General features: G+C 35.8%; 1 protein-coding gene across 1 annotated transcript in view; it reads right to left on the bottom strand.

The window, feature by feature from the left end:
• Positions 1–1,693: 1,693 nt before the first annotated feature.
• NAF1 (nuclear assembly factor 1 ribonucleoprotein) overlaps positions 1,694–11,037 on the bottom strand; it is a 49,007-nt gene continuing 39,663 nt past the window's right edge. Inside the window, exons 8-10 of the mRNA XM_014535023.1 lie at positions 9,324–9,375; positions 5,612–5,714; positions 1,694–2,580 (exon numbers count right to left, since the gene is read on the bottom strand). Coding sequence (XP_014390509.1) covers positions 2,114–2,580; positions 5,612–5,714; positions 9,324–9,375 — 622 coding nt within the window. The 3' untranslated portion in view covers positions 1,694–2,113. The remainder of the gene's footprint in view (positions 2,581–5,611; positions 5,715–9,323; positions 9,376–11,037) is intronic.

Raw genomic sequence — 11,037 nt, 5'->3', positions numbered from 1 at the left:
ACTCCCTGAAGTTCCAGTCAATGGCCAAGAAACTGTAGTAGTATATTTATGCTGAAATCTATACAGACTAAGAATAAATCCTGAAGTTAATCACCCAGGGGGGTACCTGTTAAATAGTTTACTAAGACTCATAGATCTACTGGATTTGAATTTGGGATAAAGTCCAAGAATGTGCATTTTTTACAAGCTACCCACAACTTAGGTGATAATTATAGGTGATTTCTAGGCACCCTGATGTTTCAAAAACCCTAAATTAAGTATAAGGAAGAAGGCAAATTGAATCTAGGTGTTTAGGTAGCAACTTCATTGAAAGCAGATATTAAATGGTATCATTCAGCTGTTTCTTTAGATATTAAATATCTACTGTCAGATACCATGGTGATTAAAACAACTTGATTTATCATTCCTGGATGGTAACATCTTACTCTTCCCATTGTACAAGTCGTCTTTTTTTTTTTTTTTTTTAGTGTTTCCAGATGTAATCTCATTTAACTCTGACAATATCCTATCAATCAGAAAAAGACTGTGCCATAACCTATGAAGGTAACTCCTAAAGGGAACTACATTTCAAGAAAAAGTAACCAAGTATGACACATGATGAAGTCAGTGTACATCAGAGCAAGAGCTTCTCAGCTTGTGCCAGAGAAACCCGGCAGAGACCCCTTGGCCCATGGGGAGGTGAAAAGGGGCCCAGTGCAACCAGAGTCTACAGGCTTGTGATGAAAATGGTCTCGATCACCCCGATGTGTATGCCAATATTATTTTCTAAGACTGTCAAGGAGTTTGTGAAGCACCAACTTCGCACAAAGTGTTGATCTGAGAATGAATAAAACTAGGTTCAACTCCTTGCTACCTTACTGAGTTAAGACACTTAACCTTTTTGACCCTTAGCTAGGCTCTTACTTGTTAAATGAAGACTAGTTTAGACTACTTCTAAGGTCTCTATTTCTAAAATTCCATATTTTCCTGTACATTTACATTTCAGAATGTAAAGTAATACTGGTCATTTGATTAAAAACTCTAAATTCAGTCATTCATTAAATATTTTATTATCTTTTTAAAATATATTTTTATTGATTTCAGAGAGGTAGGGAGAGAGAGAAACATCAATGATGAGAGAGTATCATTGATTGGCTGCCTCCTGCATGCTCCCTACTGGGGATTGAGCCTGCAACCCGAGCACGTGCCCTTGACCAGAATCGAAGCCGGGACCCTTCAGTCTGCAGGCCGACACCCTATCCACTGAGCCAAACCAGCTAGGGCTCATTAAATATTTATTAAGCACCTGAGTAGATGAGCTGAATGATACCATTTAATATCTGCTTTCAATGAAGTTGCTACCTAAACACCTAGATTTATTAAGCACCTAAGCTGTGCCAGGCATGTGAGAATCTGGGAAATGGATATGGAAGATATAATCTCCTAGTATGGGGTCAAATGCCTTTTAGTGTGAATAATAACATACTTTATTGTCAATAATCTTTGTGTTCCTTTAAATGGTTAAATAGTAAAGTCTACTTAATAGTGCCCAAATAATGGAAATCTGCACAGATAATAAAAAGCTATAATTATAGTCACAGCTTCACCAACATACAAGGCTTTCCTTTTCTGTACCCTTCACTTGTTTGGTTTCATCAGAACATTCAAATTTACTGGTAATTTGCACTTATAATCAAAATCAACTTCCAAAGTCTAAATTTATAAAAATAGTTTATTTTAAAGACTCTCAATAAGACTTCAACATCCTATTTTCAGATATACCGACAAGAAAATCAGTATGTTCAGTATGTTTTCATCCATGATGAAAGTTGCTCCAGAATCTATTCTTAAACCTAAATATAGTTTATTATACATGGATTAACAGTTTTAATTAAATATTACATAACTGTAATTTCCCCTACAAATCTAAAGTGAAGTTTTCATATGGATACAATTTCACAAAGGTTATAAATATATATCAACTTACAACTAAAGGAAACATTCAGTTTTTCACAATGTTTTAAAAATCTAGATCCATAATCTCTTAAAAAAAAATTCTTCCCATATAAAAGAAAAAGCTTTCCCATATATAAAAAAAAAATCTATACATTTCTCTGGTAATGCACATATTTACCTAATAGTAAGATCCAAAATGAGAAGAATTACTATCTCCAGAAGAGGAAGAGGGAGGCAGGGGTGGAGGGGGAGGAGGTGGGGGTATGGAGTATGGTATGGGAAATAATGGATGAGGTGGCATGTTAGGTGTAGGCCAACCCATGTTTACAAATGCAGGTGGTGGAGGTGGAGGTGGTGGTGGTAGTGGAGGAGGGAGTGAAAAATTATGCATGTCAAACACTGGAGGAGGAAAGGGATACTGTGGCATAAGATTATCTTGTCTCTGAGGTGGAAATCCTGAAGTCTCCTGAGGTACCATATGCTCTGAGTTATAAAACTGTGGAGGTGGGGGCCTGCCATGGCAAGGTCGAGGATATCTACCCCGGGAAAATCCTGGCGTGAATTCTCTGTTTTGATATCCTTGTGAATGCTCTGAAGCAGAGCTATGAGCATTCCAATTCTGATGTACTTCTGCAAAATCTTCACCTTTGGGCAGGGTAAAAAAAGCATAAAAACAAAATTAATTTTAAAACATAAAAAAATACTGTTTAAAATTTCAATAAAGTCTTTTCTTTAACTTCCAATATATCTTACGGCAGTTAAAAATGCATAAGGCTTAAAACGATCAATTTTAAAGCATCCAAAAAGCCAGAGAATCAGAAAAGGGAAAACTTAGCAAGGTAATAAAATTTTAGACAATGACGACTGGACTCCAACTAAACAGCAGAGAGAACACTAGAAATCTCATCACCCACACTCTCAGAAGCTGAGTGGGGAGCCTAGACTTCCTCCCTTAATAGGCTTAATGAGATGCCTCGACCTCCTACCAGGTCATGTCAGAGCAGGTTGAACAAGGAGCCAGTTACAGGCCTCCTGCAGTGACCCTGGAGATCACATGGGGAACCTGGACCTTTGCCTCCACTGCCATAACACAGACCTCCGCCACCTCCTGCACTGGGTGGTGTCAGAGAAGCCCTAGGGCAGGGGTGGGCAACTCCTGGCACGCGTGCCAAACATGGAACGCCAGTAACTTTTGCTGGCATGCAAAACCCTCATATAATCTTCCATTTACAATTATTTTCTTAATATCGACTTTTTTATTTTTCAGATAAATTCAGTGTAGGTGCATCTTAGATAAATAATTTTACATAACATGTATACATTAAAAAATAAATGTATTTTTCATCATCATATACTGTGTTTTTGTCGCTCGAATGAATTTTATTATTTCTTCAAGGTTCTTCACATACGTACACCTTAAGAGATATCAAGTAGGCGTAACATGTTCTCAAAAAATTAGGGTTGGCACGCAGAAGAATTTTGAGTCAGAGATTTTGCTGGTTTTGGCATGCACTCACAAAAAGGTTGCCCACCCCTGCCCTAGGGGAGAGGCAGGACTTTGAGCACCACCCAGCAGTAGCGAGGCCATCCCCCACTGTTGTCAGGGGAGCAGTAATGAGGTAACTCTACCCAAGAGGGGGCCCACACCTGCCCATCAGTAAAACGCACCTCCTGGCCTCAGATGTCAACAGAGACTGAGAAGAAAACCTAGACTTGTATCCCTATCTGGTAGGGAGAGTAATAATGTGACACCCTCCCTTCCTTTCCCTGCCAGAGCAGTTTTAAAAGCAAGACTGCTAAAACAGAAGATTTAATTAACATATAGAGTCTTGTAACATAATACCCAAAATGTCCATGTTTCAATTAAAAATAACTTATCATACCAAGAGCCAAGAAAATTCCAAACTCAATGAAAAAGGAAAATTAATCAAGGCCAATACCAAGATGACAAAATGTTAGAATTATCTAAGAAATATTTTAGAATAGTCATAAAAATGCTTCAACAAGAAATTATGAACATACTAAAACAAATAGAACAAAGCAAAAAAAAAAATAATGAAATAAAAATTTTAGAAGTGAAAACTCAATAATACAGTTAATATGTTAATTCTCTCCAAATTAATATACATACAAGTTTAATGCAATTCCTAACAAAATCCCAGCAAGACTTTTTGTCAATATAAAGATTATTCTACAATTCATATGAAAAGGCAAAGGAACTAGAATACCTAAAATAATTTTGCAAACTTTTAGAAAACAAAATAAGAGAAAATCTTTGGAAATAGGTCTAGGCAAGAAACTCTCAGACTCCATAAAAGAAGAACTGATAAATTTGGTTCATCAAAATTAAAAACTTTGTTTTGCAAATGACCCTTTCAAGAGGATAAAAACACAGGCTAAAGACTGGAAGAAATTATGTACAAACTCATAATTCAAGAATTAAACAGAAATATAATTAGATAATGGGTAAAAGACGTAAACAAACATATCATTGAAGAAATGGAAAGATGTTCAATATCATTAGCCATTAGGAAAATGCAAGTTAAAATCACTACCTACCTATAAGAATGGCTAAAATAAAAAAAACAGTGACAACACCAAATGCTGGTGAGAATGCAGAAAAACAGTCACTCACACACTGGTGATGGGAATGTAAAATGGTACAGCCACATCGAAAAACAGTGTGGCAAGTTCTTGAGGAACTACACATACAACCATCATATTATCCAACAAATGCACTCTTAGAACAAAGAAACGAAAATTTGTGTTTACACAAAAACCTGTACACAAGTGTATAAAGCAACTTCATTAATATAACCCAAAGCTGTTAACAACCCAGATGTCCTTCAATGCATGAATGGTTAAACAAGCTGTGGCATATTCACATGCCACTCTGGAATAAAAAGAAACAAACTTGACACATACAACAATCTAGATCAAGCATGTCAAACTCGTTTATTTAAATGAGGCATGTGGCCCGTGTGACTTCATTTATATAAGCATACTTGACATGACAAATTATATTATAGAAATAGAGAACAGATTACTGGTTGCCAGGAGTTGAGGAGGAGGTGGGAGGGAGGAAAGTGTGAGTGACTTTATAAAAAGGCAACATGAGGGATCTTTTTCTGTTCTGGAAATGTTCTGCATCTTAACTGTGTCATTGTCAATATCTTGGTTGTGATATTTTACTGTATAGTTTTGCAAGATATTACTATTGCAGGAAATGAGGTAATGGGCATATAAGATCTCTTTATTATTTCTTACAATTCCATGTCAATCTATAAAAAGTTTAGTTTTAAAAAGGAAATAGAAAATAGAAAAGGCATAATAAAATGAAATGAATGTTAAAAATAAAGTATCTTGAGTAAGATATTAGGTATCATATCATTTAATTCTAAATATGGAAGCCACTAGGTTTTTTAAGAAAAAGTGCTAATGAGCACAAATAACTCTAACAAAGTTTAGTATGTCTTTTCCCCCCAGGAGTCATTTTTACATTCTCAAGTTTGAAAAACCACCACTGAACATTTCTTGCTTTAAAATGCCTTCAATGCTAGTTGCATGGCAGGAGATAAAAAATAAAACCCAGATATTTTCTTCAATTTTATTACTAATGGACATGTAAATGTAAGTAAAGATTTTTAAAAAATTGCTATATGTTGTATTTACTCACCTGACTCATTAAATTGAGATTTAAATTTTTTCCGGCCTTGAATGCGATTTTTTTTTCTGTGTTTGGCTTCTTTTTCCTTTTCATCATCGCTGAAATCTAAGGCCTGACAGAGAAAAATATATAGATTTACATCGCATGAATTTACCAATTCAATGGTACATACTTAGAGATGAGAAGAATAATCCTATTATTTAACACTGTCACTAAAAGATACTCTTTTGATACATAGTAGTTGCAGTAACATCTGAATTAATTACATATCATAGAAAAACAGTCTTTTTTTTTTTAATAACTGTCTAAAGCTTTATTAGACACAGGCCAGTAATCAGATGAGTACTCAAGGCTTTTTGGTTTTTTAATTCCTAGGAAGTTTCTGATAGGTAATTTTAAAATTCCGATTTTCAAAACCTTGAGATACAGCTACTTCCTAGTTAGAAGTTTGACTTCCAGTTAGAGTGAAGATTCATCATAGTACCAGCCAAAAATGCTACAGAAAGGATCAGTTAGGAATATGCAAATGACAAAGTATCAGATCTAATATAAATATAGGAGAACGGGCCCTGGCCAGTGTGGCTCAGTTGGCTGAGAGTTGTCCCATGCACCAAAAGCTCACTGGTTGGATTCCTGGTCAGGGCACATACCCAGGTTGCAGGTTTGATCCCCAGTAGGATGCCTGAAGGAGGCAACTGATCGATGCTTCTCTCTCACATTCATGGTTCTCTCTCTCGCTCTCTTTCTCTCCCTTCCCCTCTCTCTAAAATCAATAAAAACATATTTTAAAAAATAGGAGAATATTATACCTTTTATTCAAAAATTTACACATACCCAGTATAAACCAAGCACTGTTCTAAACACCATACAGATATTCATTTTTTACTAATATAATGTCAGGAATAGTAAAGGTTATAAATAAACAATAAGGCAAAGTAAGGGCAGAGAAAATCTTGAGGGATGTTATTTAGAGAGGATTTCAGAAAAAGGCTTTGATAAGCAGATACATGCATGATGCAACTTCCAAGAGGAAATCATTTTAAATTATAAGAGAGCAAGTCATAAGTAACTAAGAATTGAGATTCACTGTTATAACCCACCAAAAAAATAAGACTTAGAAGCTTTATATATTATGACTTCTATGCTTTCTTAGATTTCAGGCATTTATTATTTTATTAATATCAAAAAAACAGATCTTATGTTTCTTAGAAAACAAAAGCAGGCTCACTGTGTATGCATGTGTCACATTTAAAAGGATTTATAAAATCTTATAATGTATAGGATTTTCAGTTCAGTCTTGCTGAAATATATTCTACATGAAATCTTCCATGAACCAAAAGTCCATAACCTCAGAATCCATGATCAAATTCAGAAATATCAAAGGATTTTAGCACCTTCACCTACCTTTACTGATCTTAATGTGGTAAGATTTTTAAGCTCATGTGAAATCTGCTATCTGCCAGGCAGTAGGAAGTATTGAAATCAGATGGAAAACATTTCTTTCTCTGAAATTGTACAGTCAAATGAGAAGGTAGACACAATGAGCAGGTGCTTTGATTTATTTAGTGCTATAGCAATAGGAGGCTGAAGGGGAAAAAAAAGGGCAAGGAAGATTTCTTGGTATGGGTAACCCAAGATAAATCTCTAATGATGAGTTAACAGTGAAAATAAGAGAAAGGAAATTTCCAAGGACTGAGGATATGTGTAGAGGCTCAGTATATTCAAGAAATGAGAATGGTTTTGTAAGACAAACTGAAAGCTTCTTAAAGAGAAAAATCAGACTGAAATTAGAGACCAAAAACTTATTGTGCTATTTTAAATAACTTGGCATTGTCCTAAAAGCAGGAGAGAGACATTAAAGGATTTTAATTAGTAATAGGCTATTTTAGAGAGATAGTTTTGCCAATATTTTGCTATCACCTCCCTACAATCAGGCAAAATTTCATTTTCCTTAAACACAAATTAATTTAAACTTGCATTCATTAAACACATTCATTTATAAGTATCCATATATCAGAAATGAATATGAAGATGATTAAGATGCATTCTCTGTAAGTTTTAGCTCCTTTATGCAAGCCCAACATTTCCTATTTGCACAGCATGATTTTTTAAAAACAGTTTAAAACCCAGAAATTCCAAATTTTAATCTATATTTAATATCAAGCCATATTGTAAACTATAAAATGTCATCATAATAAAATAAACTTTAGAATTTTAGAGTTTTCCATATTATGAAAATAACGGACAGTCAACTATTTAGAAAAAAATTGCATGAAGTATGCTCAGATTTAATTTCATAATTAACCTAATCAAATGATTTTATAAACAGTGAGCATTACCATACTTAGCAACTTTAATGCTTAAATCTGAAACAACAGGGATGTATAAGAATATTTGCACTTCACAAGAAATATCTTTTAAGACTTTTGTAAAGTTTCGAATACTTTAAAAACATGTAATTTCAATAATAAAATGCCCTATACATAATTAAGAACATTAAGTGATTCTTCAGGGCCTTAATGGAAATCACATGTACATACAGCATAAACTAGAAAATAAAACCCCAGGGTAATATGGATACTAAACTAAGATTACTCACTCGTCAAATGACTCACAGTGGTTAAGTGACCCTCTAAGTGAGCATTGCCTGATTCATGTCTCAGCAAAATTAGACATTAATATAGATCATGAATCTTCAGCATTGAGGACATGTAAAATAAACAAGGTTAAATCTAAAATACCTAGAATTTATAATACTGAGAAACTTCATCAGAACTACTGAGCACATATAAAGACTCTCAATTATAATCATTATTTTATACTATATAAATTCATACTATTTTCAAGAAATGTATACACTCATTGCTGTAATTTCTGTATTTTAATAACTTAAAAATATGCTTAAATATCTCCATGGAAAGGGAAATCAAGTAATTCTACAGATTATCACTGACTCTATTTCATATCTTTTGAAAGACCGTGATATCAAGCTACTTTGGAACATAAAACTAGTCTGGTTGGCATAGATTCAAAAAATAAAATAAACTCTTTTTAAAAAGAAAATTTTTATTGTTTTCAGAGAGAGGAAGGGAGATGAATAGAGATATTTCAGAGATAGAAATATTGATGACTAGAGAGAAAATTATTGATTAACTGCCTCCTCCATGCCCCCCCTACTGAGGATCGAGCTGGCACTGGGGCAAGTGCTCTAACCGGGAATCAAACCATGACTTCCTGGTTCACAGGTTAATGCTTAACTACTGAGCAACACCAGCCAGGCAAAAAATTCTTTTAAATAAGGTAATTATATTGTAAAAATGGAAGGGTAGGTAGATTCTAATAATTCTGTACCTCCAAAAGAAAGGCAGCTTATTAAACACGCCATTAATAAATATCTTCATGTCTGACATGGCAAAATCACTAAATTGAAGAATAAAATTTTAAAAAATAATAACAATTCTCTCCAGGTATTAAACTGATTAAAAACAGGAGATTATAAGTGAAATGATATGCTAATAATTATTAAAATGTGACTGGAAATATCTTTTAAATGATCAATAAAAAATTCTTATTGAAAGGCATACAGCAGTCACGTGGGAGACAGGATAATGCATAGGCTCACAGAGGGCATATGAAGAGCATTAAGGTCAAGGATGATAAATTTTTAAGATTAAGTCCTGCCTTACTTTCTAAAATATTGTGCAAAAAGACTTATGCTTACGTCTGGTGGTGGTTCTTGATCATTTTCCCATGATGCATCCGATCCCTTCTCCCTAGGAAGAGAAAACAAAAAGTCAAAGTACTTGCTGACATTGTTAAGCACCTGTAACTTTACGGTATTAAAAATAATAAAAGTATCCCCTGGCAGGCGTGGCTCTGGGTCAGTGGTTGTGGTTAGAGCATCAGCCTATGCACCAAAGAGTCACGGGTTCAATTACCAGTCTAGTGGGTTGCAGGTTTGAAACCTGGCCCGGTCGGGGCACATACAGGAGGCAACCAATCGATTTGGATCTGTCTTTCTCTCATTGTTTTTCTGTCTCCCCTTCCCTTCCACTCTCTCTAAAAATCAATGGAGAAAATAACCTCAGGTGATGATTAGCCAAAATAATAATAATGTTAAAAGTAGAAGACATGAGCTCAACTCTTAATTCTGCAACATACATGAAAATAAAAGCTAAAAATAAAAGGCCGTTTTTATGTCCTTTAACTTGTTTCTGAAGATGTGGGGAGCTCATAAGAAAAATACAACATTTGGACATTTTAGAATTGGGGGTGAGGAGGTCAGAATAAGAAGTGAAGGCTGTGGTGTGCAGACAAAAGTACTTTTGCAGTTCACAAGCATCTCCAGATGCTATGACTTGATTAATGCTTTCATGATATCTGAGCTCAGTTGATAAAACACACTTCAATAAATGCTTATTCTACACAAACTATAGGTCAGACTGTTCCAGGTGCTAAGGACAGGAAAACAAGTATGAGGCATTTCCTTGTCTTAAGATTTTACAGGTTTAATGGTAATGATAACAACATGAAATTCTTTTTCCTCAATTTACCTGAAGAATATCAATACTCCATGAATAACCAATGCTTATTCAGTGATTGTCAAAGCAGAGAGGGTAAAAGGCTATCTAGTTTGGGGAGGAAGAGGAGTTTTGAAGGTTCTGAAGGACAGTATAATCACAAGCATTAATTACTTTTAGTGGAAAGTTTTATACTCCATGACCAACAAAAGTACATATCTACTATGAGTATAATTATAATTTAAGAAAGCTCATTTTAAATCTTAGTAATCTTTTTGATTTAATAGTTTGACAATATCTTATTACTTGATTATATTAAAACTAGTAACCTGATGCACGAAATTCATGCACATTAAAAGGGAATTAGAGGAAATATTTTAATATTGCTATTTGACCTTTCTCTATAATAGAAGTGTCAGAGATGAAAGAAAATTAGTAAAATGTATATGAAAATCTTCCTCCTGTCAGAGTCTGGGGCGCGCCATGGGAACCAGAGTCAAATCCCTGCCCACCCATGTGCGCCTCGAAATCGCGCGAGACCCAGAACCTGCAGGCCCCACCCACATTGGGCTAGATCCAGACCTGGCTGGCCCCACCCCTGTCAAGGCCTGCTGGGTGGGGGGGCGCAGCCTGAGGTCCTCCGTCAAGCCCAGCAAGGCGGGGGGGCATGGCCTCAGATCCCCTGGCCCGGTGCAGGGGGTGCGCCCTGAGGTTCCCCATCAAGCCCCGCTGGGCAGGGGGCACGGCTTGAGGTCCCCCGTCAAGCTCTGCTGGGTGTGTGGGGGGGTGTGGCCTGAGGTCCCCTGTCAAGCTCTGCCGAGTGGGGGACATGGCCTGAGGTCCGCTGGCCCAGCGCCGGGGTGGGGGCACGGCCTGAGGTCCCCTGTCAAGCCCCACCAGGAGGGGGCGCAGCCT

The sequence above is a fragment of the Myotis brandtii genome, unplaced genomic scaffold (assembly GCF_000412655.1).
Source record: "Myotis brandtii unplaced genomic scaffold, ASM41265v1 scaffold136, whole genome shotgun sequence".
In the NCBI taxonomy this organism is placed as follows: Eukaryota; Metazoa; Chordata; class Mammalia; order Chiroptera; family Vespertilionidae; genus Myotis; species Myotis brandtii.
The sequence above is the reverse complement of the archived record's forward strand: the minus strand, read 5'-3'. Positions and strand labels throughout refer to the sequence as shown.